The sequence below is a fragment of the Neomonachus schauinslandi genome, chromosome 8 (assembly GCF_002201575.2).
Source record: "Neomonachus schauinslandi chromosome 8, ASM220157v2, whole genome shotgun sequence".
Classification (NCBI taxonomy): domain Eukaryota; kingdom Metazoa; phylum Chordata; class Mammalia; order Carnivora; family Phocidae; genus Neomonachus; species Neomonachus schauinslandi.
The window spans coordinates 110,775,071-110,800,446 of record NC_058410.1 but is presented as its reverse complement, the minus strand read 5'-3'; the positions used below and the strand labels follow the sequence as shown (position 1 = coordinate 110,800,446).

Sequence of the window (25,376 nt, the reverse complement as noted above, 5' to 3'; positions counted from 1 at the left end):
TGTTTATTGTACTTCAGTCATACCTGAATAAAGCTGTGATGAAAAGTTCTCCCTACGTGGCTTAATCCTTTCTGTGCCCTCTGTGAGGACTTTCATGACCCCTCAACCCCCTCATCCCTCCACCAGGTGGGATCTGTTGCACCTTCTGCAGCAGTTTGGTGGCAACTGAATTTGGCAATTTTAATTTTAGGAATTAATAATGTGTGCCTGTCTCCCCACTCTCTACCAAGTTTCTGGAAAGCAGTCTGGCTTTTTGGCACCCCATTAAGGGCTGACTACATGAAAGAATGAGTGGACAATAAGTAACCCAGTTTGACTGGTAAATGTAGGCAAAGGATGGGGAAGGAGGAAATGTTGGGTGGGGGCCATGCAGAGAATGCCGTGGAAGGATTGTGGGACCACCGATGGTTCTGGGGACTGCTGAAGGAATGGAAGTGAGAAGGTCAGAGAGGAGCCTATTGCTCTAGACCAACCAACGTGAAATGAGGGAACTAGAGAGAGGCTAATTCGAACAGAAGTAAAGCAAGTCATTTGAAAGATGGTGTGGAGGCAAAATTTGGGGATTCAGAAACCCAAGTTGATGAGATGAATAATAAGCAAAAGGATTAATAGATAAAACCGCTTATAGTCTGGGGAGTCTAGTTGGGTGTTTCTTCTGCCACTGCAGTTTGGGGGGAAAGAGCTGTTGCTGGTTTTTTTTTTTCTTTTTTTTAAAAAAGATTTTATTTATTTATATGAGAGAGAGAGCATGAGCAGGGGTTGGGGCAGCGGGGAGAGGGAGAAGCAGACTCCCCATTGAGCGAGGAGCCCAATGTGAGATTCGATCCCAGGACCCTGAGATCATGACCTGAGCCAAAGTCAGACGCTTAGCCACCCAGGTGCCCCAGGAGCTATTTTCTTAGCCACATGCTTATAAATAACTGCCAGGGTCTCTGAAGAAAGACTCAAGTTCTGTGTGCTCACCATTGCTCATGGTGAGGTCATAACACAGTGTTACCATGTCCCAGGCACTGGTCTAAGCACTTGACTTGAATTACACTGAAGTAATCCTCATTCCAACCCCATGAGGTCAGTATTGACATTATCTCCATTTCACTGTTGAGGAAATGGAGGCACAGAGAAGCTAAAAACCTTGCCTCGTTTCTTGCAGCTAGTAAGCGACAAAGCTGGGATTTGAACCCAGGTTGAATGGTTCCGGCGTATGCTCTGATGAACTGTGCAAACAGTATTGGATTTTTTTTTAAAAGCCAGAGACTAATGGCATAAACCTCTAAATTTCATAATTGTGCACATAAAATAGTACATCTATGTTTCTGTGACTTGTTAATTTGAGCAGCTTTCATTATCTGGATGGAAAGGATAATGTGCATAGAGGAGAGGTATCAGGCAAATATCAGCATTTATTTGGTGTGCAAACAAATGTACATTTAAAATTCAGGAATTTCGAAAGGAATTAGTAGTTTTGTTTAACATGCTCTTTCTGGGTTTTCTTGAACATTCCAGACCAGCAGGTGCATTGTTAACTGGAAGGAGCTGGAGAAATTTGCTCTGGACTCCCAAGTGAGAAGACAAGAGGTCTAGACGGGGATGCGGGCTCCCTGCTGGGCGGCTTCCTTGTCCACATACAAAAGAAGAAAAAGTAAGATGTTATTCTAAAGAACACAATTCAGCCAAGGGTAAAAGAAAGCGAAAGTGTGAAAAGTAATTCACTGTCCTAAATGGAAAAAAAAAAAATCAAGGAACTATGGGGATTCTTTCCATTTAAAAAGCCAAAAAGCCACTCACAGTGAAAGTAACCCAGTGATTTAGTCCTAGGTGTCTAGTGTTTTTTGTTTAAGGTTTTAAAAAATGATCCTATTTTAGATATATAACGTTTGCACCAAACGTTACCCAGAGCTGAATGGACGTTGGCTTGTGAACCTATTCCATATTTGGTAAAAATTGTCCACCCATTAAAAACTAAAAATTTTACCCCTCTCCTTGTCTTATGTTGGGTTTTCTGGAAACAGACTCTGAGCTGGAGATTTGTGCACAGGATTCCTGGGAATAGCACCTGCGCAGGAGTGAAGGCAACAGGACTGAGCAGAGGGAGAAGCTGGGCTTGGATGTAGTCCCAGCAAAGGCTTCAGCCACCCTCTAGGAGCTACTGAGCAAGGACGGCCCTGCAGGTGGCCCCACATGGCATGAGGGGGCCACGCCGGCCAGGCAGCCGTGAGCCAGTTGCAACAACACTCCAGGCATCTGGGGAGCCTGGGACCTGAGGGGGGCAACTGGACAGTGCATCCAGTGCATCTCCTCTTACTCTCTTTCTCTACCTCTTTTGATTTAAAGATAAAATCATGAACATGTTTTCCCTTGCTTCCTTCTTAGGGTCTCCTCAGAGGACCCTAACAACTTCAGAGAGAGTATTTCTGACATCTGCACACAGAAGCCACACCCCTGAAATGCAGAGAGCTTTCCACACCGGCTGAAGTAGGTGGGAAAGAACTTGAGGGAGGCGTGCGATTCCTGTCCCTCTGAGAAGCTGGGAAAGAGGGGGATCCCTGCCTGAGGGAGTCCCCAGACTGAGTAGAGTGACAGGACAGATTTTGAAAAGACCCCCAAACACAAAGACAACTGAAATCTGAAAGCATCCGCTCTTCACTGCTATTTTTCTCAGAGCCGTAAATTCCCTGATAATTTTTGAAGGACAGAACTGTGTTTTGCCTTAGAAAAAATAAATGACTTTTATAACTTGAGCCCATGGGGGGGAAAGCAGTCAATGCCATTGCTCTTCTCTTCCAGCATCTGGTTTTTACTTCAAAAAGGAACCAGTCTTGATTTACATTCAATCTTCTGAGATGAATATAAATACCTTGGAGTACTGCTCCAGAAATGAAAATGTTCTTTGTCTACCCTGCACTGATAACAATTCCTGGGAAGCAGTAGATTGTCTTAACTGCTCCGTCTCCCCAGAAGGAGTCAGGGAGGGAGGGGGCTCCCAGTTGCATCCCTCCTGGGGGACTTGCAAAGTCACCCTCCTTGGGAATGTGGGATGTGGCAGGGTGCCAACATTACAGTTGTTTCTTTATAAACAGTTTTAATTGAACAGGTGTCCTCGGGGAGCAGGGAAATTCCTCTTCGCTTCACACACGTGTTAGGTTGGCAGCTCCCTGACTTTCCTCACAGAAGCTGCCTCTCCACTCGTCCTTACTCAGGCTGTGCGGCTGATTAATTAAAGCTCCTCCTCACAATTTCCAGGCAAATCCTCATTTGACCTGGTGCAGATAGTCGATGCTTGAGCCTCTAATTTTCTGGCACCTTCACAGCTGCTTGAAGATGGTGCTTATCAATGGCGGGGGCGGGGGGGGCTCTTTTCCAATACCTGATTGACAAATTCATGGGTATTTCTGTCACTGGAAGTCCAGCCTCCTCAGACATGTGACTGGGAACTTCAACCTGTGTTTGAGGGGATAAGGACACCCGTCTGTCATTTGCAGATTCCATCTATTCCTTCCTGCTTATGCAAATCCTCTTCTATTGTCCTCTCAAAAGGCCTCCAGTATCTATCATGATAAGAACCTGTGTGAGAGGTTGCCAGACAAATAGAAAACACTGTTTAGTCTCTCCCTCTCTCTCTCCCTCCCTCCCTTGCTCCCTCTAGAGTTAAGAAGCAACTCTTTGGCGTTTAGCTCGACCACGTCAGAAGCTTTGTCTATTATGTGTCATCCCCTCTCCTGGGGAAAGCAGTCACTTTTAGTTTTTTTCCATGTTTATGGAAATTTTTTTGAGAATAGACTTGATCTTTCTGCCTGGTCAGCTTTCTCCAGAAGCCCAAGCCAGTCCTTGGCTGCCAGCAGTCAGCTGTGGTGTTCCTTGGTGCATCCCAGACCCCTGCCCATGGAACCCTGGACTTTGGGACAGCTGGCCCAGGGGAGGAGCAGGTGAATTTCTTTGGTCCTGCTCTTGTCCTGTTATGCCTACCTGCACACTCTGCCCTCCGGGCTGATGCCTGCTGGAGGGAGGTCATGCTCACACTTCATTTGCTCACATGCCTCACTCCAGGAGCTGCACCAGGAGAGCAGGGGGGCTCATGGGGCAGGCTGGAAGCCCCAGAGGGCACCACACTCAGGGCCAGTCTGTGGTTTCTCTCTATTCTTTCCTCTCATCTTGGAGGAAGGTGTGGGTGGGAGGGGGCCAGGGGACTGCCAAGCTTTTCTCCTGACATCCTTTTAACAGCCCTGGAAAGTCTCCAGAGCCACTGACAAGATGGCCTCAGCCTTTCCCACCTTGTGTCCCTCCAAATGAAGTAGGTGTACATTTCCCCTCTTATGGGGAAAAGTCTGGGCTCTTTCAGAGTTGTCTCAATTAATCCAGCATCTTTGTGGGAAACTCGATTTGACTGACACAGAACGTGCAAGCCCCTGCCACATCGTACAGCCATGAGAAGCTCAGATACCTCCTCACTCCACCCTTGCCACCAGGAGTGTGTGCGTATGTTTCTAGGTCAATTTATGTATTAATTTGTCATTTGATGCATAATATTTAGTACTGCGATAAAAACAAACAAGCCAATCCTATGAGGCATTGATTTTCCCTTCCACATCAGTTCACGAAGACATAAATCCAAAGTTTTGCTACTTTAAAAGCCTCCAATGCAAATATAATCTAAAATTGCTAGGCTTTGAATTTGGGCTTTTCTGTCAGAAGATGTTTATAGACCTGCTCCCTGGAGCCTGGCCATTCATCTGCCTCCAGGCCCCAAAGACATTGATTACATCTTGAGGTCCCTTCCAATTTATTCCAACTCAATATGATGCTGCTGGGCACCTTCTGTGCACAGGCTCCAGGCTGACCCTCAGGTGTGTTGCAACAGTGACCCCGCCATCACGCACGAGCTGGAGCAGAGAACACAAACTGCACGTGAGCAGCCACAATGTAAGTCAGAGAGCGGTTGTTGGACCAAAGATGAAGAGGCGTGGTGGCGCAGAGGACATACTTGACTTTGCTTTGGGAGGATAACGCAAGGTCCTTGGAGGAAGGGGACTTCAGGCTGAGCCATGAAGGATGGATGGGATTTGACCAAAGGAAATAAGGGAGAACATTCTAGGAGGAAGCATGGCAGGAGCAAAGTCCCCATGCGGCAAAGGCAGGCCAAGCTTGGAGGAACTTGTGTCAGCTGCAGCACAGGACACCTGAGGGGGAGGGCTGCAAGGAGTCTCGGTGGACACGTGACTGTGGAGGGTCAAGAATTTTGTGGGTATGACCATCATGGTTCCTCCTACTTAGGTGGTGGTCTGCAGTTTGCAAAAAAGCTCTTCCTCATGCATTATCTCATTGGATTTTCACAGCAATCCTGTGAACACACGGGCAGGAGCTATTATACAGACGAGGAAACTTGGAAAGTTGAGGTGATCAGCTTTAGGGGATAAAGCCCAGGTCTTCCCACTCCCCGAGCAGAGTCTTTCCCCTAAACCAGTGGTGGTCGTAGGGAGCCTGGGGGAGAACTGACTCCTTAGAACCTGCCCATTCTCCATATTTGGAGAACTTCTGTGTGTTGGTTTGCTTTCAGGTTCCATTCACAGAGTTTTCCTGAAAAAAAAAAGCACCACGTGGTGACCACCGCCAGATACTCTGACATGGGTCAGTGAATTCCTGACAGAGAGACTTGGGGAGCAACCTCTTCCCAGAGGTTGGAGCTGTGGGTCTTGGATGTGCCATTGGAGTGGCCTTGGCAAAGCCCAGCAGCTTCCTGGGCACCAGGGCTGAGACAATGCCAGGAGGACAGGCCCATTAGCACAGAGCTTCAGTTTTGTGTCACCTCATGGGGCTTGCTGCCCCCAGAATCCTACTGCACCAGGATGATGGAGAGCATGCCCAGGATGAAGGCCCTGAGGATGGCAGTGGGTACCTCCTTGGGCTACTTGGCTCCAGACTGACATGACTACTATAGTCCCTGATGACAACAGTCACGTTGAACCTGGTCTGCTGGTCAGCCTAGGCCTGCTTGTGCTTTGCACATGATCTCTATTACCTCGTCCTTGAGGGGTATCCTCAGAAAAAAGTCAGTGATCTCAAACTCTTTGATGGGCAGAGAAGAGATAGATCTCCAGGGACTCGATCTTCACGTCTCAGACCTGGCCACCTGGCTTGATATTGGGGACCCACTTCTCGTCCTCCATTTGCCTCCATCAGTTCCAGGCCTGAGCCCTGGTACGGACCACAGCTGAGACACCAGCCCTGCCCACCGCTGCCAAGGCCTCCATGGCTTCCCATTCCAGGGTTCCCAGGCTTCCCCCAGCCACACACCCCCCAACCATCCCCAACCACAGTGCTGGTATCATCAGATTTTGTCTCAGAGGAGCGTTTGTGTGTTCTCCTCTGGCCAAACTACCATGCTTGGAGTTAATTCTGGGAGCCCTCTCCCCCAAGGAGCTGTCCCTGAGATCACCTGGATGGTAGGGGATCAGACATCTGAGCCATTAAGTGCTGGGTAGCTCCATCAGCTTTGTTTGCCATCTCGTTTGGCAAATGAGCCAGAAACCAGAGCATCACTGAGTGCATTGGGGATGAGGGCTTTTAGAACAGGGAAGGAAGTGACTCTTGAGCTGGCTTTGAGAGGGGAAAGATTGGGTCCTCGGAAAATGTCAATTGCTGGACAACGCCACAGGTCCACTAGAGTTCAGGTCTAGGGATGAGACCATGACAACAGGGAGACTCTGAGCTTTCCCTAACCATTTGCCAGTCTGGAATTTTGAAGCGTTACCACGTCACAAGTCAGCTAAGACTTGACCAGAAATGGGAGCCGAAACTTCTGGGCTGTGGAGGTCTAGGAGACACTTGCAAGGTCAGTCCCAGATGGCTACTGATGCCTCAAGCTGGATCCCAGGTGCGGCTGTGAGGTCCTAGGTGGCCAGAGATGACCACCTAGTCAACATTCAGAGAGTCAAGACATGGAGGTGCAGGTTGCTAGGAAGAGTCAGATTTTGTTTTGTGTTTGTTTTCTTTTGTTTAGGAGAAAGGAGTGAATGGGTTATCACATTCCTTTTATGCAGAACCAACGGAGATGTTTTCCAGCCTGAGTGCCTCAGTAAGAGTGAGATCCAGAAGGCTCCAGGACAAGAGTCGGGCTGTTCCCAGGGGTCCCACCTGTCCCGCATGCTTGTATTTCCATGCTTGGGGGACTCTGACGAAGCTTTACATTGACCTTGACTCAGCACTGGAGGTGATCCTGGCTCCTGACGAGCAAGGACATCTTCCTGACCCCAGCTCCAGGTCTCCATGCCGAGCGTTTCCTCCCTCAGGCCGGTGCGGCCTGTGATGGGCTGGTCTGAAGGATGCCACAGGGGGAACAGCTTCTTAGAAAGAAGGAGGCTGTTTGCTGCCGGGCCGGTTAGCATGTTGGTCTGAGGACACCTCTTATTTTAGACTCTGGCTGATGTTGGTTTCATTTCTCATCTTGGTCACAGTGACAGAGGTGCTGAAAGGCGACAGTAAGACGGCCCGCATGATGCTTCTTTTTTATTTGATTTCCAAACGTGTGAAATTTAGCATGATACCTCTTTTCCTGCAGAGCTTTAATTCTGTGAATGGACAGTGTGGGCTCTGTCACAACTACCCCCTCCCGGGTCCCCCACCTTCTTTCCAGAGAAGAAGGCAAACAGGTGGGGACAGCAGGGATGAGGGTTAGAGAGGAGCCACGTGGATAAGAACAAATGGGCCTGTTCCCAGGCCCAGGAGCCACAACCACACGGACCCAGAATCCCCATCCCGATGCGGCCACCCACTGAGAACGGTGAGGGGAAAAGAGGAGCAGGAGATGGGCCTGGAGTGGGGAGTCCCATTCACCTAACTGCAACCAGCGAGCCCTCTGCTTGGACTAACTAGCCCTGTCCCACACAGACTCATGACATGTGCCACCCATGGGTGTCAGGATGGGCTAACTGCAGAGATAAACAGCTCCCGAATCTCAGCAGTGTAACACGATACAGTCCAAAGCAGGTCAGCAGGAAATTGCTCTAGACAGTCATTTAGGGACCCAAGCTCCTGTTTTCTGGTTCTACCGTCCCCTGGAGCCTAGAGCTCTCCACTGGATCACCAGTACCAGCTGGAAGGGGGAGAGGGAGCGGGTGTGAAGGATCTTGTGGGAAGTTGTACGGCCCAAGCCAGGAAGTGGTCCATACCACCTTCCTCCCCATTCCACCAGCCGTACTAACGGCAGCCAATCAAGGGACACGGGAAATGTCGTCTTGGTGTGTTATGGATTGAATCACGCCCCCGAAGAAAGGGATCTTGGAGTCTTGACTTTCAGTCCTTAGAATGTGACCTTGTTTGGAAATAAGGTCTTTACAGAGGTAATCAAGTTAGAATGAGGTCATTAGGACCCTAATGCAATATGACTGATGTTGTACACAAAAGGGAAATTTGGGGACAGACAGGCACAGAGGGAAGACAATGTGAAGACAAAGGGAGAATGCCATCTATAAGCCAAGGACTACCTGAGGCTACCAGAAGCTAGGAGAGAGACCTGGAAGAGATTCTCTCCCTCAGCCCTCGGCCAACACCTTGATTTTGGACTTCAAGCCCCCAGAACTGTGAGGCAATAAATTTCTATTGTGTGAGCCCCTTAGTTTTGGGGCACTTTATTATACAGCAGCCTCAGGAAACCAACACAAGCTATGTGCCCAGATTTGGGGAGCATTCAACCAGCTCTGCTACATAATCTTCTTGTCCAAGGGAAGAGAATAGGAGGCTCTTTAGGCAACACCTGCCACCCTCGCTGATTCTACTGCTCTTCCCATGCCCACCCCCATGACTCCCTCCCTGGGTTGTCTCTCACCTCTCCCCACTGCCGACCCAAATTCTTCCCAGAGAAGATGGAGGGAACCCCCGTCTTTTCTGGCCAGAATTTCCATTTGGAGAAGAGAGAGGGACTTTGCTGTTCTCCCTCATTTTGTTCTATTCCTTGGTCCAGAGGTGCACAGCCCCTTCCAAGACCTGGTTAAATGACTTCAAGCAAATCCCCTGACTCTTGTGGGATTCAATTTCCCTCTCTGAAAAGTAGGAGCAATCCCACTGACTTCTCTCTCGACCGAGGAGTCAGTTATGAAAACAATGCTCTGGCCCTTTGGAAATAGAGTGTGCTGCATTCACCCAAGAGGGCAATAATCACTGTAGCTCGAGAGGCTGTAAATCCTCCCCAGCTGACTGCCCAGAGCTGGACAGGACCCAGCACCTGGGAAACTGGGTTGGATTGGTGAGTGGTGGTAGGGGGGGCAAGGGCAGAGGGAGTGGCACGGTATGGGGGGAAGGGCCTCTTTTGTTCAGCCAGCCTCCTCCCTCCCCCAGACCTGGGGGATTGGGCTGGAGCCATTTGGACCAGGTAGGGATGTCCCTAAGCTGGAGACCCTGGACATTAGCAGCTGTACCTGCTGCCGTGCTGAGACTTGGCAGCTGATGTGACAGCTGGGGAGATGGAGGGTCGTGGGGAATAAGAGTGGTGTTAATGCTGCCTTTTTCGGAGAATTTGTTTATGCCAGGTTCTGGGCAAGGGGGTCATTCAAGGGGGATCGTCCAACAATTCTCCAAGGCAGTGCATGTGGGCTGTGCGGGCAGGGCGCGAGGTCTGGGGGGGTCGCATCCATGCTACCTTGGCTATCTTGAACCATCTTGGGCCAGTTACTCCACGGCTTTTTGCTTCAGGGCCCACATGGGTCAAATGGGAGATAAAAATGATCCCTGCACTGGGACAGGGGCAGAAGAGAAGCAGGAGGTGGAGGCACGGAGCCCTTGCCGGCAGCCACCCTCTGGGGACAGACACACTCCTCCACTCTTGGCCTCCGCTGCGGCCGGCAGCCAGGTTCTCCTGGCTCCTGCAGAAGGAGGATCCGTGGGTCTGCTCCTTCAGTCTTCACTTTCTCCTTATGGCCAGAGGATCTTGAGACTCCTCTGGCAATGGCCAGGCTGAGGGCAGTGGTGAGCATGAAAATGGAGTAACACTCACATGGCTCCTGGACCAGTGCCTGGCTCAAGGCAAGGGCTCAGGAAATGGGGGTCTGCATTATTATCCTCAGATAATAATATCTGAGGATAATATTGTGAGATTTTACAGATTGTGAGACCAAGGCTCCAGGATGTGTTCAAGGAGCAGTTGAGCTGGATTTGAACCTGACACTGACGGGCTCTAAGATCAGTGTGGAGGTGTGTGTGTTTCTATTAGGCTAAAAGATGTTGGCTCTTTCCTCATCCTGGACCCCCCAGAGGAGGGGTAGTCTTGAGCTTTGAAAATAAGCACATCTCGGGGCGCCTGGGTGGCTCAGTCGTTAAGCGTCTGCCTTCGGCTCAGGTCATGATCCCAGGGTCCTGGGATCGAGTCCCACATCGGGCTCCCTGCTCGGCGGGAAGCCTGCTTCTCCCTCTCCCACTCCCCCTGCTTGTGTTCCTGCTCTCGCTGTCTCTCTCTGTCAAATAAATAAAATCTTTAAAAATAAATAAATAAAACCAAGTGGCATTTGGGGGCGCCTGGGTGGCTCAGTTGGTTAAGCGTCTGCCTTCAGCTCAGGTCATGATCCCAGGGTCCTGGGATCGAGTCCCACATCGGGCTCCCTGCTCTGCGGGAAGCCTGCTTCTCCCTCTCCCACTCCCCCTGCTTGTGTTCCCTCTCTCGCTGTGTCTCTCTCTGTCAAATAAATAAAATCTTTAAAAAAAAAAAAAAGAAAGAAAGAAAAGAAGCACATCTCTTAGGAACTGGGAGCTTAGAAAGGAACTGAACTATATGGGCAAGAGACACCTGTCTTGTTAGCAGTTTTTCCTCTGCCCGCTTCCCCCCCAGCTGCAAGATTCTGCCCTGCCCACTGGCCAGGTCTTCCTACTAAGGAGAGGCTTTTCCTCAGCCGAGCACAAAGGGTGGGGGGGCCTGCTCCCGGGTCTGTTTCCATAGGGAAGAACCTTGCAGCATCTTTTCCTCAGGGACACCATCAGTTGCTCCCAGTCCCATTTTGAAGGGGATCTGAAAACCAAGGTTTCTTGGTAAAGGTTAAGGGGGCCCTCCTTTGGGCCACAGGAGAAGCTTTGGACATGGGGGTAAAGAGCGGGACCCGGAGCTCGGGGCTGCGGAGGAAGGAGCCACAGGGGAGGTGCTCCCATGACAGGCTGGCAGAGCTAGGGCCCGCACCCCCTGCGCTGCTCTAGCTGCTCATCGGAGCTGCCGCACTGGTGGCCCTGAGGATGAATGCCCGCGCCGCTCTATGAGCAACTCAGTTTTCATCCCCGAGCCTCAGTCTCCTTGTCCATAAATGGGTCCAATAGTACTTGCTCTTAATACTTGAGGAGATCAGGGCAGTAAGCCTTCCAGTAGCACCTGGCTCGGAGCCACCGGGACTTGATAAGTGGTAGCTATTGTTCTTGTTCATGGGTATTGTTAGCTTAGCGGACTAGCCCACCTGTTGAAATCTCTGTTCTTAGGTAGCTCATCCTGCCCTCTGCTCTTTCTAGGGAGCCTTAGTCCATTTGCGCTGCTATAACAAGATATCATAGACTTGATGCTTATAAACAAGCATTTACTTATCACAGTTCTGAAGGCTGAAAGTCCAAGATCATGGCACTGGTAGATTTGGTGTGTGGTGAGAGCCTGCTTCTCGGTTCATTGATGGCCAGTTTCTCTCTGCATCCTTGCATGGTGGCAGTGGGGGAGGGACTCCTCTGGGGTCTCTTTTATAAGGGCACCAATCCATCATGAGAGATCTGCTATCATGACCTCATCACCTCCCAAAGGCCCTACCTCCACAATCACCAACTTGGGGGTTAGGATTTCAACATGTGAATTTTGGCGGTGGGGAGGACACAAACATTCAGACCAGGGCCTGAGTGAGGGGCCCTGATAACAGTGTGGGGAGAGGAGAGGACTGTTCTCCCCAGGACCTAATCTGTCCTCTCTGCCAGCCCATCTTTATTCTGATAAATTTTTGAGTACCTACTATGTGCCAGACATCTCACTGGACACTTGGATCAACATATTTCTATTGCAACAAACATTATTGAGCACCTACTATGTGCCAGGGCCTATGCCAATGCTGGATGTCCAGAGATGAGCAAGGAGACATCCCTTCCCTCAAGGAGCCCACAGTCTAATGAGGGAAAGTCATAAGGACCGTGATAGAACATGGTAAGTGCTTCAATTCATTCCATTTCTTATTTTGAATAAGAGTCACTGAGCACCTAGTATATGCCAAACACTGTGCTGGGTGCTGTGGGGTATTATGATGAGCAAAACAAGGCCTCTGCCCTTAAGGGACTCTGAGTCCATGAGAAAACTGAGAAATTAACCAGCAAACATTCAAGAGGGTTCCAACGTACCCAGATGGCCATAAGCACAAGGCACTGGGGCCCCGGGGAATTGTGTGTGGGGGATTATGGAAAGCTTCCAGGTTGGGGTGACTCCTTCACTGAGGCTCTGAGAGTGGGCAGAAGTGGGGGATTCCTTCCAGAGATTTCTGGGGGACTTCCAGGATTCTTACTGCTGACAAGAGTACCTATGCTGTCTTGAAGAGACATTAAGGGGCAGGGCTGAGGAGACGTTTCTTAGAGAGGGGGCTGCCTGAGCTGGGTCCTGAAGCATGAGTAGGAGAGCAGGCAGGCGAGGTAAGTGAGGACACTTCAGACAGAGGGGACTGCCTGTGCGAAGGTAGAGATGTACAAGGAGGCACTTGCAAGAAATCCAGTTGGGAGGTAAGTTGGGGCACTCCCAAGTAGACTTCTTAGATACTAAGAGTTTTAAGAACCTGGTCCTAGGTGATAGGGAACAAACGATGGGCTCAGGGACGAGGTCAGATAAGGGTTATGAGAAAGCTAATCCTCTGGAGATGGGATAAGGAGGGAGGGAAAGATGTCAACTTGTTGAAAGAAAGAAAGAAAGAAAGAGAAAGAAAGAAAGAAAGGGAAAAAGGAAGGAAGGAGGAAAGGAAGAAAAAAAGAAAGAAAGAAAAGAAAGAAAGAAAGAAAGAAAGAAAGAAAGAAAGAAAGAAAGAAAAAGAAAGGGGGAAAGAAAGAAAGAAAGAAAAAGAAAGGGGGAAAGAAAGAAAGAGGGAAAGCAAGAAAGAAAGAGGGGAAAAAAGAAAGGAATGAATGAATCAGACCTTGGACCCACCTTGACACATACTTACTTACAAGTTGGGGAGACAAATCTTCCCAAATGTCCAACATACCGCCTCCCAGCAGCTGCAGGGCACTTCCACAGAAGAACCAGGGCATGGTGCCCAGTAGCATCCATCATACCCAGAGACAGAACCAGGAAGGGTCTGTGAACACTGAGCATTCACTCGGCGGGCTGTGCTGCAATAGAAGGCTGGCTCTCAGATCCCCAGTCTAGTAAGAAGGAGGCAACTATAACCCAGGGTGAGACAGTACGACGTGTGACGATGAGAAGTAGCCTCAGGGAAACCTCAGAGGCTTTGGACCTCCAGGAGAAGTCTAGTAATCTGCCACCTAAATGCCTCTGGGCTCAGGGGGCCACCTCTGTCCCTGGATGCTTCCCTATGCCCAACAACTTCAGCTGGGCTCTCCCAGAAGCAGACCCTGAGGTGGAGATTTAAGGACAGGTAGTTTATTTGTATTTAGGAGGTGCCCCCAGGCAGCACTAGTCCCCTACTGTGGGAACGCAGGACAGGCCAGGGAAGGCAGCTGCGGATGGCTGGGCTCCATCACACGAGGGATTCTGAGAGACTGGTACACACCCCTGAGGTGCTGCATAGCAGGGGGAGGAGCTGGGGTAGTTATGCACCCACCTCTGCCCACCCAGAGTTGCTGGGGAGCTGCTCCTAGGGCTGCCTAGCCTCAACCAGCTGAACACAAACATCTCCCCATCAGAGAAAGCCTGCTGGCAGAAAGAAAGTGGTCTTCTTAGTCCTGAGGACAGGACTTCAAAGGCACCCGCTTATCACAGCAGTGCTGGGCACAACTGTAACTGTAAGAGAAATGGCTCCAATCATTGTTTAATGTCTCTCTCCTGCATAGAATAGAATCTTCCTGAGGGTAGAGGCAGGATCGCCACTTTCTCCCTGGGACCTAGTTCAGTGTCTGGCACACAGCAAGGTATTCGATAGATATTTATTGAATAAATGTAATTTGGAGGCTGAGAAATTCATGGCAAATGCCCAGTTCTGTCTGAATACCTTCTCCACAGCTCCCAACCCTGGTACAGCAGAGCCGGCAAGTTGTTCCCCTGTATCTGTATTGATATCTAGATCATCTGTGTATCTATATCTAGCTTTGCCTTCTTCTAGAGTAATATAAACCCAAATATTTAACCTTGCCAGGGACTGCCAGGGACAAAGGGAGATTTTCCCAGCCCCCTTTACAGCTAGGAGTGCCCATGCATCTAAGTTCCAACCCATGGGGGCGCCTGGGTGGCTCAGTTGGTTAAGCGGTGGCCTTCAGCTCAGGTCATGATTCCAGGATCCTGGGATCGAGCCCCCCATTGGACTCCTTGCTCAGCAGGGAGTCTGCTTCTCCCTCTGTCCCCCCTTGTGCTCTCTCTATCTCTAAGAAATAAATAAAATTAAAAAAAATAAATTCTGACCAATGGGTGAGGAACTGACAGTTGCCACTTTCAGGATGTGTCCTTACCCATGGAGGAGCACTCCTCCTCTTCCCTTTCCTCCTTCCTGCTGGCTGGCATTTGGACATCATGGTGGGAGCTGGAGCAGTCACCTTGGATCATTTAGTGGAAGGCTTGGGCCATGAGAATGGTGGAAGCTAGAAGACCAGGGGGAACCCTAATGATCAGAGAGCCACTGCTCCAACCCTGGGCTGAACCTCTGGTCTTGTTTTATATGAGAGCCCTTGGTTACACCATTGCTCTTTGGGCTTTTCTGTCAGGTGTAGCTGAATAAGCGGAAAGTGACTGTAGATCTGCCTTCTGGGCAGGGGAGGGAAGACAAGACTCCCAGGGAGTGGAGGTAGAGCTTGCTGGAGTGGAGGATCCCTCTGGCTGAAAGGGAGCCCCTGGCTCCTGCCACTGGCTGTCTCCTCCCCTCCCCCCATTCCCATCCCCACCCCTTCCACCTTCCCTCAGGGCTTCCAGAAGTTTTGTTCTCCCCCTGAGGAGCAGTTACTCTCACAGACTCTCTTTCTCTTTGGGATGATCTAGACATGACCCCTATGGCGGGTCCAGGACTGCGTGCTGCTGTCATCCCTCTGCCCAACAGTGACATCAAAGTTCTTTTGGGGCCGGGGTAATCCCCTCTTCCCACCCCTACTCCTTAAGGGCATCAGGGAAGTAAAGTCAATGCATTTTCGCATTCTCTTCCACAGCCTCCTGTAAGAAGGGAAACTGACGGTAGCCCGTGCACCACCCGCCCCCCAACCCCTGCCCGCACTGTGTTTGGGGGTGGGGGGTGGACCCAAAGGCAGGTAAAATACAGAGTTCCTACAAAGCGGGTGACAAAGACGCAGGAGGCACAGGGAACAGCCATGGGCCCACGTTGGCACAGGGACACACGGTTCTAAGAGCCTAGTGATTCAGAACAAGGGCCGTGGGGGCTGCAGGAGTTGGGGGGTGGAGCTCTAGACCCTCCACTCGGGGCTCCATTGATCCATTTGTCCTCGTCTCCCCGCTCCTCCCCCAACCTTAGCCCTCCCGGGGCGGCCTTCCTGACTGAGCTCGGGAATGAGGAGACGACTTGGGGAGGGCTAACCCCGCTGGGTGGCTCTTTCTTATACTAGTCACTCGCAGCTCTTGGAGTTACACTTTCCCGGAAGGGTCTGACGGGCAGGGTGACCTTGGACAAGTCCCACGCGCTCGTCCGGCCTCAGTTTCCTCTGGGGTAGCCTGCATAGGTGGGGGGTGGTCTGGCTCTCCTTAGCCGGGGGGAACCTGGGGGAACCTGGGGGAGGCCAGGGGGCGGAGGTGGAGGTGGGGGGCGAGCGAGGGCACCCGCGGCGCTGGGTGCTGGTGGCAGGCTCCTGCGTTTCCTCAGCCCGAGCGGTCCTCGCCCGGAGCGCAGCGCCCGGTGCCCCCCGCCCGGGACCGATTGGCGAGAGGGGAGGTTGTGGGGGGGGAGGCCCCGGGGCTGCCGGGGCCGAAGACGCGGGACCCCGCCGGCCCCTCCCGCGGGCGGGGCGGCCCCGCGCCGGCTCCTCCCCCGGCGCCGCCGGCCGCCGGGGATCAGTCGCCGCGCGCGGTTCCGCAGGTGGCAGCGATGGCCCGGTCCTGAGCGCCCCACCATGGCCCGCGCCCCCAGCCCGCTCTGCCTGGCGCTGCTGCTGCTCGGGGCGGTGGGCAGGGCCGGCCCCCGCCCCCAGGTGAGACCCGCGGCCCCCGGGGGAAGGGGGGAAGGAGGCATGGGGGGGCCCTGCGGGCTGCGGGCGCTGGGTCCCGGCAGGGGCGGCTCCGGACTTGAGCGAAACTCCGCGACCGCAGGCGGACGGAACCGAAGCCCCGGGGGTGGGGGGAGTAGGGACTGGAGAGTTGGGCGCCCTGAGCCGGGTGTTTGGACGGCGGCCCGAGGTGGGTGCTCGGACGGCGGCCAGCCGTCCCAGCCCCGCGAGGCGCTCCCTGCCTGGCCGTCCCCGTCCCCGCCCAGGTCACCCGCTGCCCCGCGGCCGCCCTGCGCTGACTTCTGCGCCGCATCGCCCCGGACCACTTTGCCAACTCCTGCTCCTCGCAGACTCGTGGTGCCCGCGGCCCTGGCACGGCCCCTGCCCTGACCTCACCTCTCCCACGAGGGCCCCTGAGCCCTCCCCGCGGTGCCTGCCCCCAGCCCACCCTGCTCGCTCGTCAAAGACCCGGAGAAGGCTCCGGGAAGACGGAGAGGGCCAGGGTGTGGACACCCAGCTCCATTCCGCCCTCACGAGCCCCCCAGCACAGCCTTTGACTCATAGCCCCAGGGACCCTGCGGTGGCAGCTTGTTGTCCTTCTTTCTGACCTCCGGACGGAACTTGAGTGCCCCCCTCCTCCCAGCCCCTGCGGCAAACACGTAGGAGGCTCCCTGCTACTCTGGAAGCAGCCAGATCCCCTCACACACTTGTCTGACACCCCCCCCCCCGCCAATCTGATTAACCTGGTTGACAACATATACCAGAACACATACTGGAACACTCAGAGACACCTTGGTCCCCTGGATGCCACTGGCCAGGGACCACAGATAGACCCCTGCAGCCCCTCTCTGCTGCTCTTATTGCCCTCCCTGCCTTTCCGGGGTCCAGGCTCCCGGGCTGGGGGCTGTAGCCAGCCTGCCAGTGGAGTGGGGAGGTTGTCCAGAGATGTTGTGAGACGCTAGAGCAGAGAGGAGGCGCAGGCTTGGGTGGCCTGCCCCTTGTCAAGGGAACTATCTCTTCCTACTGCCTCCCGTTCCTACCCCCAGATCTAAACAACTGACAGCTTTGGGGAGTGGACCTGTACAGGCCTTGGAATTTGTCCCAGCACAGGTGGGGGAGGGGGGCATGATGAGGGGCCATTGCCTTGGTGAAGGCTGACTCCAGCTGGCTGAGAATCCAGATGTGGACACATGTGCCAGCCCCCCCCAAATTCTTTTCCGGACTCATTCCCTCCCTCTCCCTGTCCCCCAGCTCAGCTACTGACCCTGGCCACAGGAGACATCCCCGCTTCCCCAGCACCTTCCCCCAATCCCTCACCAGGCCTTGACTTCCCTGGTGTACTTGGCATCTTTCAGGAGCCAGGACTGCAGATGCATTAGCATGACCGCCCCTCTGGTTCACCTTTACTGCCTCAGGGCTGGGACTGGGTGGAGGTGAAAGGCCCTGCGGCCTCCTCCCATCCTGCTCCGGGCCAGGTTTACAGACCTGGTTTGGATTAAGGGAAGAGGAGAGGTTCTGGAGGCTGCCTGTCTTCTCCCCAAAGTTCCTTTTCCCAGAGGAATGGGGCTCCTTGAACCTGCCCTTACTTCTGATCCCCTCACTGCTCAGCCCTGGGCCTGTGCAAAACCTGACTATCCTATCAGGCCTGGGAGGTCTGAGCAGGGCTGGAGGAGCCAGGCTCTGAGTGAGAGGGTAGAACCTTCAGGGGATGCCCCAGGGCGGGGGCGGGGGCTGAGCATCCCTCCACCACAGAGATATGAGCAAAGGGGCTTTGGGGCTTTGAGGTTAGACTACAGTCCTTGTGACACGACCTCATGCCCATGTAGAAGACTCTAAAAAATGGGTGAATTTTGCATTCTATTTTCTGTTCATGAGGTCAGCAAGACTAGAGTTACTCCCTCCATGTCACCGATGGGGGACAAAAGCTCAGAAAAAGAGCATTCCTGTGCAAGATGGCCCTGTCATTCAGGAACAGAGAAAGAGGTGAGGGGCTGGGCTGGTGCCTGATACCTGATTCCCAGAAGGAAGAACAAAAGAATAAGCTGTCCACTGTCAGGTCTAGCTAGGCTGGAAGCGGCTTCCTTGCAGGCAGAGGGATGGCTGAATTGACCTCTGAAGAAGGGGGCCAAGGCCACTCCTTCACTATTGCTGGAAGGACCACCCCCCTCGTCTATTCCTTACCTTCCCAGGAGCCCTGTGAGGGTGCTGGTCTATGTATGAGGAGACAGGCAAGCCTCTGACACCCAAAATTAGAACCAGCCAAACCTGGGTTCAAATCTCAGGTCTACTATTAGCTGGTGATCTTGGGTAGGACAATGACCATCCCGAACCTCAGTGTCCTCGTCTGTAAACAGGAAGCACAAGTTCTACCACAGCAGGGTATGGAGACGATTGAGACACTGGAACCCTGAAATGGCAGCTTTAGGCATGTGGGGGAACTAACTAACCCATTTGTCCTCCAGGATCTGGAAGCCTTCTTCGGGGCAGAATAGGGCTTGGAGAGAGGCCGTGGGAGGCCTGAGCCTCCGCATGCTAGTGAAGGGTGGAGGGAGTCCGGGGTGCACAGCGGTCAGCGTGGACTTTGTTCTGAGCTGGGCTCCCTCCCGGACGCGGATCCCAGGTGGGGGTCGGGACAGGAGCCACCAAGAAACCACATCCTACCCTCCAATTCCTTGCTCTGAGGAAAAACAGGCCCTTCCTTAGCTGCAGGCTGGCCCTAGGCAGAGTCCTGTGTGTGTGTGTGTGTGTGTGTGTGTGTGTGTGTGTGATAGGGAGACAAAGGGATACAGAGATAGAGACAGGTAGAGAGACACAGAAAGAGAGGGACTAGGGGGAGGAGGATGTGGGTTTTATGAGCCGCTGTTTCTCTGTGTGTTTGTGTGTGATCCTGTGTGTGGCGGTTTGCTGGTGTGCAAGTCACTGTGTGTGAAACATCTCAGCATGCAATTGTGTATCCGACAGTGTATACGTGTTTGCAACGACATGTGTGATACTGTCTGTGGGAAGGTCTGTGTGTGTGTGTGTGTGTGAGAGAGAGAGAGAGAGAGATTTTTGCGTAAATCGGTGTCTGCCAGTATGTGCCGGCATGTGGGTGAGAGATAGCATGCGTGTGACAGAATGTGTGTTTCTCTGTGTACATGTGTGTGTGACAGTGTGAGCTGAGTATATGTCCGTCGAGGAGTGCGTGTGTGCGCACGCGCGCGTGTTGGGGGCAATGTCTCAGCATGAGTGTGTACCTGACTGTGTCGGGGGTGGGAGAGAGTGTCATGTCTCAGTGTGTAAGCATGTGCTCAGCGGCGTGTGGGATACTGTGTATGACAGCATATCCATGTGAGGGTCCCCGAGCCTATGGCACTGTGCGTCAGTTTTCCTTTCCCTGCCTTCTGCTCACGTATCTGGAGCCCTTAAGAAAAAAATAATGAGGTCAAAGAGCCAGGGGGCTGGCAGCCCGGCCCTTCCTGGGCACAGGGGCCAGGGTGATGGTTTGGGCTCTGGGAGAGGGGCAGAGAGGAAGGAGGCCGGGGGTCTGGGGAGGAGCTGCTGGGGAAAATAGGGGCCACATCAGTTGGGAGGGCCCAGAGTTGTCTCTGGAGCTCTCTTTCTCCTTTGGGGTCCTCTTCCATTTTTCCCACCTCAGTGGCCCAGAGAGGCCAAGGTCTTGTTCCTCCTTCCCTCAATCAAAAAGGTTCCCAGAAAAGGAAAGAACTTATTCACACTGAGAAATAAAACTGGAGGAGGAGTTTTTCAGGTTGGCAGCCAGTCTTTGGAGACGGAGTGCCTTCCCGGGGTATTGGAAAGCCCGTCACCTCGAGAGCAGCCACTCCATCGGCATCCTTCCCTGTCTGCTCTTCCTTCTAACTCTGCCCACTGGTACAGGGCTGGATAATTCTTAAAGATGTTCACCTGCTTTATGTTGCTGGATCTGTACAGTAACTCTTTGGGAAGAGTCATATGCCCATTTTACAGATGAGGAAACCGAGGCCCCAAAGGATTAAAGTGCATCCTATCAATCCCACATTAACTGCCAGAACTGGGATTTTAAACCCAGGACTTGTGGCTCTCTGTCCAGGGCTCTCTCCAGCACACCACTCCCTCCTGGCATCCTCTTTCTCACCCCATGCTTCCTCCCGAAACTCCTGAATCTGAGAGATGCACCTCCTTATTATAACCTCCACCTGGGCATTGTCTCCATTTTATCCCCTCATCCCCTTCAGAGAGATCTCACAAAGCCTGGCAAGTCCCGATTCTAAAACCTTCCAACCTGCCCTCACCGAGCCCTGTAGCCCCCACAGCTGCCCTCTTCTCTGGGCCAACCCTGCTGTCCCCACCACTGTGTCCTGCCCATCACCAGCACTGGCAGCTCCACCTCATCAGTCTTGGAGCAGGGACTCATGCCATAGGAGGGTGAAATAGGGCTGGGGGCTGGTGGACGGGGCCTGCCCCTCCTCACAGTTCTCTGCCCACGGGCATGGAGTCCTGAGCATCCCCACGTGGGTTTGCTGCTGGAAGTTGCCACCCGTGGAACAGAATGATTTGTCCTTGGCATGAAAATATGTTCGTTTCCTCCTGGGAGTTCGTTGATCCTGGAAGTGAGGGAAGAATAGTGCCCAGACCCCCCAGGAGGCCGGGCTGCCCTGTCCACTCTGTCCTCTCCCTTCTCCTGTAGACAGCAGAAGTCCTGAGAAGGGCTGCATTGGCTGCACATTTTCCATGTGCCAGGGGCCCTTCTAAGCATTAACTCACTAAACTCTCACAACAATCCTGGGGGACGGGATAGGTAGAGACTATTATTATTCCCATTTTGCACATGTGTAAGCTGAGGCTAGAAGTTAAAACTCTTACACAAGGTAACAAACTTAATTTGTAGGGGAGTTAGGGTTGGGCCTCGATCTGAGCCCAAAGCCCAGGGCTGCTCACTCTCCACTGTGTTACTGTGTTTACCTGAGCACTTGGGCCCTGCTTACTGGTGGTCACCAGCCTTGTCCCAGACCAGAGCCTCATATCTATCCCAGTCCTGGCCAATGCTCTCTCCCTGGCCCGGAAATTCCTCCGGAACACCAGTCCAAAGCCTTCTCTGCTGGCAGGAGCATCAACGTCCCCACCTCTGCATCTTCATCCCTGCTGGGACATCTTGCTGAAATGCCCACCCTCCACTCTTGCTAGCCCGGTCTCTCCCCCAGCTCACAGTCCCCAGAGTCCCCCAGGGCCGAGTCTATACTGAGCCTGGCCCCAACCACCCCAGTGCTTTCACTCCTGCTTTCTCTGTTTGTCCTGCTAAGCCCTTGACCCCACCCACCCCCAAGTAGCCTGGGCACTCTTCCAGGCCAGGGCTCTGTCTTTCCTCTATGTGTTCCCCACCTCCCTCATCCTCACCACCTCCCAGAGCCTGGCACAATATGACTTCTATAAACACCAGATAGGGGAGAGGCCAGAGGTCCTGGTAGTTTGTGCTGTAGGTACCAGTGGGGGGGGGGGGGGGTGCAGTGAGGAGTTTGTGGAGACCCTGAGCTGGTGTGGGAAGAAGACAGAGGACCCAGATTGTCAGGAAGCTATCTCAGGGTAGAAATGTTCCCTGCCCTCAGGGAGCCCTAGTCTAAGGGGGAAGACACAGTCCTGCCTTCAGGGAGCCCCATTCTGAGGGGGAGGACACAGTCCTGAGCTCAGGGAGCCCCAGTCTGAGGGGAGGGACAGCCCTGCCTCAGAGAGCCCCAGTCTGAGGGGGGAGACACAGCCTTACCCTCAGGGAGTCCTAGTCCGAAGATAGTTTTATATTAGAAGCTCTGCTCAGAGCAGGTGACAGGGCTGCCTCTGTCTTGAACCTCCCTGGAGTGTTTGTGGCCATGTTGGCCATCATGGTGCTGTCCTTAGCCTTTAATCTCATTCCTGTCCACACCCTGAGATTTCCGGTTTCCATCGGCTTCCTTTTCCCCACTCCCTGCCCTAGACACACCTGCCCTATTTCCCAGCTGTGACCACGACCTTGCTTCCTTCCTCCTTTCCTTCTAGAAAGGGAGATCAAGGAGGATTTCTCTCTAGTCTTTCTTCCCCTTTACCACCAGGTGCTGTACTGGGGAACGGGGTTGGGGGTAGAAGGAAAAGGGGTGGGGAGTGGGGTTGATCCACTGGCTCTAGTGAAAATTCTGCTGACCCTTCAGTTGCAGCTAAAATCAGGACACTGCCTTCACTACTGTTGTGTTTTATTCCTTGTTCTTTTATTTGTTTGTTTTTTAAAACAAATCACTTGACGTTTGCCCTCAGAAGAGCTCCTTCAGGTGGCACCACCTGTGGCCTCAGAACCCTAACTCTGAGAACATGTCTGGGGCTCTACCAAGCTTGGTCCCCTTCCAGACGCTTCCTATGTGGACAGGGATGAGCACAGGACAACCTGTGTCTTTATGGGAGGTGCCCTATAAACTGTGACTCAGCTTAAACTGGGGCAGGATTACCCAAAACCAGATCCAGCATATGTTTAGGGCACCACCACCAAGTCAAGGGTGCAAGCTTCTAAAAAGAAGCTATTTTGATTTCAACACCCGTGTATATTTTTGTGATTTCAAAAAGTGAAATTTTGTTTTAAATTATGTATAAGCCCTAAATTTTATACAAGGGGCTCCCTGGTCATTTCAGCATCTGCAGCCTCCAAATGAGGAGTATTTATAATCTTAAGCCTGTTCAGGAAAAATACAAAGAAAAAAGAAACACCATGCCAAGACATATCTAAAAGAAGTGAACAAAAATGCTCAGAAGGGTCATTTCTCACATGGATGGGTCTGCTTGGGTCTCTGTGCTAAAAAGTCTGTTGTGTCTACCTTATCTAAAAATTGAGGTTCATATCTCCTTACTCACAGAAAGGGGCCCATCCAGGTCCAAGCCTGATTTCCCTGTTCTGGAACTTTCCTAATCCCATGTCCTCAGGACTTCTTCATTTGGTAGAAGCTGAGCTGAATATTTGATCTCTCTTGTTACATTAGAAAGGGACAATGTGTGTGTGTGGGGGGTCCTACTGGGCTCCCACTGGGCTCCCAGATAACCATTGCATGTTTCAGGAGAGATGCTAATGATGTAGCATTACCAGTCTCCATAGCATTAAATCCCACCACACCACATGCCCTCCAATACTTCATCACGGTCCTTGATCTGGGGGACTCAGAGTCCTAGCCTTAGCTCTGCTCCTTGGGGTGCTGTGTGACTTCCACTGAGTCCCTCTCCCACTCTGGGCCTGCATGTCCTCTTCTAGAATGGTTGAAAGTGCAGGAACCTTGCGGGCAGGTTGGCTGAGCACTGGGAAAGGGGTCCGTGGCAATCATGAAGTCTTGGGCCCTCAGGAACTCGGCCTTCTAGGTGAGGTCAGAGGAGACCACGAATGAGACACCCTCCTCTCCCCCTTCACCCACTCACTTCCCCAAAGCATCATTTCAGGAGACATTTGCTGGCCACTTTCTACACATCAAGCTATGCACCTGTCTATCGGGAGCGATAAAGATGTAAAAACGCCCACCTGGAGCCCCCCTGTGGTAGTGACTTGCCCTGCCCCCCTCTCAGACATAGCCAATGCCTGGGGGGGTTGGGGTTCTAAGGTCCCCTGGAGATGAAGAAACCAAGGGGTAAAAGAGAGGTTGGCTGGACCCCAGGGGCTTCCGTTTCTCCCCTCCCCCCACAGGGCGCCCCCGTGTCCCTGTCGGAGACAGTGCAGAAATGGCGAGAATACCGACACCAGTGTCAGCGCTTCCTGACCGAGGCTCCACCCCCAGCCACAGGTGAGGCCAGGTGGGGCCCTCAACCAACCGGCTCCCAGGAGACTTTGAAGCCCCTCCTCACCCCCTGCCCCTCAAGGCGTGGTTGGGCATCGTTTGCCTCTCTGGGATGCCACATCTGCCCTAGGCCTTGGGGAGCCGTCTTATTCCTCCTTGAGCCTCTTAGGAGTGGGGACCAGGCCTTTCCATTCTTTGCCTTCCTTCCCACTTCCTGGCCTGTGCAGGGGTGGGGAGGGAGGGCTGGAGGCCCAACCAACATATTTATAGGAATAATTGTTTCTCAGCCCAGAAATTCCTCCGGAAGACCCTCCGAGGTCTTTATGGGGTGCGCTAAAGGGCAGAGGACTGGATCCAGATAGGCCTAGGTTCAAATCCTGACCCTGCGATCATAGCGCAGTGACCACAGGGAGGTTATTCCAGCCTCATGAGCTCCGTTTCCCCCTCATCTGAGACGGATACTTTAAGAATAAGCCTATAGGGATTGTTGATTGAGCACTTACATACCATGCACAGGTACCCACGTAACATACACTGTTTGACCCCAAAAGGCCCTGTTTCTACAGATGAGAAAATAGACATTAAGTAACTTGCTCAAAGTTCCACTGCTGCTAAGGGCCTGAGTCCCCTCGCACGGTACCTGCCGGGTGGGAAGAGTGCTTGGCATATGGTAAGTGCTCAGCCGAGCTTAGCAGGGCACAGGTTTTGGCCCTGCCAGCCTCCATGGTGGGAGTGCAGGGGAAGTGCCCCTACCAGGCCAGGCGGGGACTCAGAGACTCCTCCTCCCACACCCAGGCCTGTTTTGCAATCGGACCTTCGATGAGTATGCCTGCTGGCCAGACGGGCTGCCGGGCTCCTTCGTGAATGTCAGCTGCCCCTGGTACCTGCCCTGGGCCAGCAGTGGTGAGTCCTCTCTCCTTCCCCCTGTGTCTAGGAGGCTGGGGGTGGGGGTAGCGTGGGAGCGCGGCCGCCCTTCTGCCCAGACTCATCCCTCCCCGCCCCAGAAGGTCTTTAGGCCTCCTAATGGGTGTCTGTCCGCCGGTCTTTCCACGGGAGGGGGCAGTGGGGAACATCAGGTATAACCTAGGCTAGGGCCTATGCTGGCATGGGAGGGGAGGGCTAGAGCATGGGGTTTGGCTTAAGAGAGACATGTAAGCCCCCTCCATGCAGTGGTCAGGAAAGGAGCCAAGTGGGAACAGATCCTAGGGTTGGGGGGTTACCCAGAGCAATGATGTCTCTGGGTATGTGTGTGTGTGTGTATGTATGTGGGTATGTGTGTGTGTGTGTGTATGTATGTATGCGGGGGTGTGTGTATGTATGTGGGGGTGTGTG

At 52.9% G+C, this 25,376-nt stretch overlaps 1 protein-coding gene across 1 annotated transcript in view; it reads left to right on the top strand.

Annotated features, from left to right (window-relative positions):
- The first annotated feature begins 16,200 nt into the window (after positions 1–16,200).
- Positions 16,201–25,376, top strand: part of GLP1R (glucagon like peptide 1 receptor) — a 43,157-nt gene continuing 33,981 nt past the window's right edge. The window contains exons 1-3 of the mRNA XM_021684620.1: positions 16,201–16,278; positions 23,954–24,050; positions 24,840–24,947. Coding sequence (XP_021540295.1) covers positions 16,201–16,278; positions 23,954–24,050; positions 24,840–24,947 — 283 coding nt within the window. The remainder of the gene's footprint in view (positions 16,279–23,953; positions 24,051–24,839; positions 24,948–25,376) is intronic.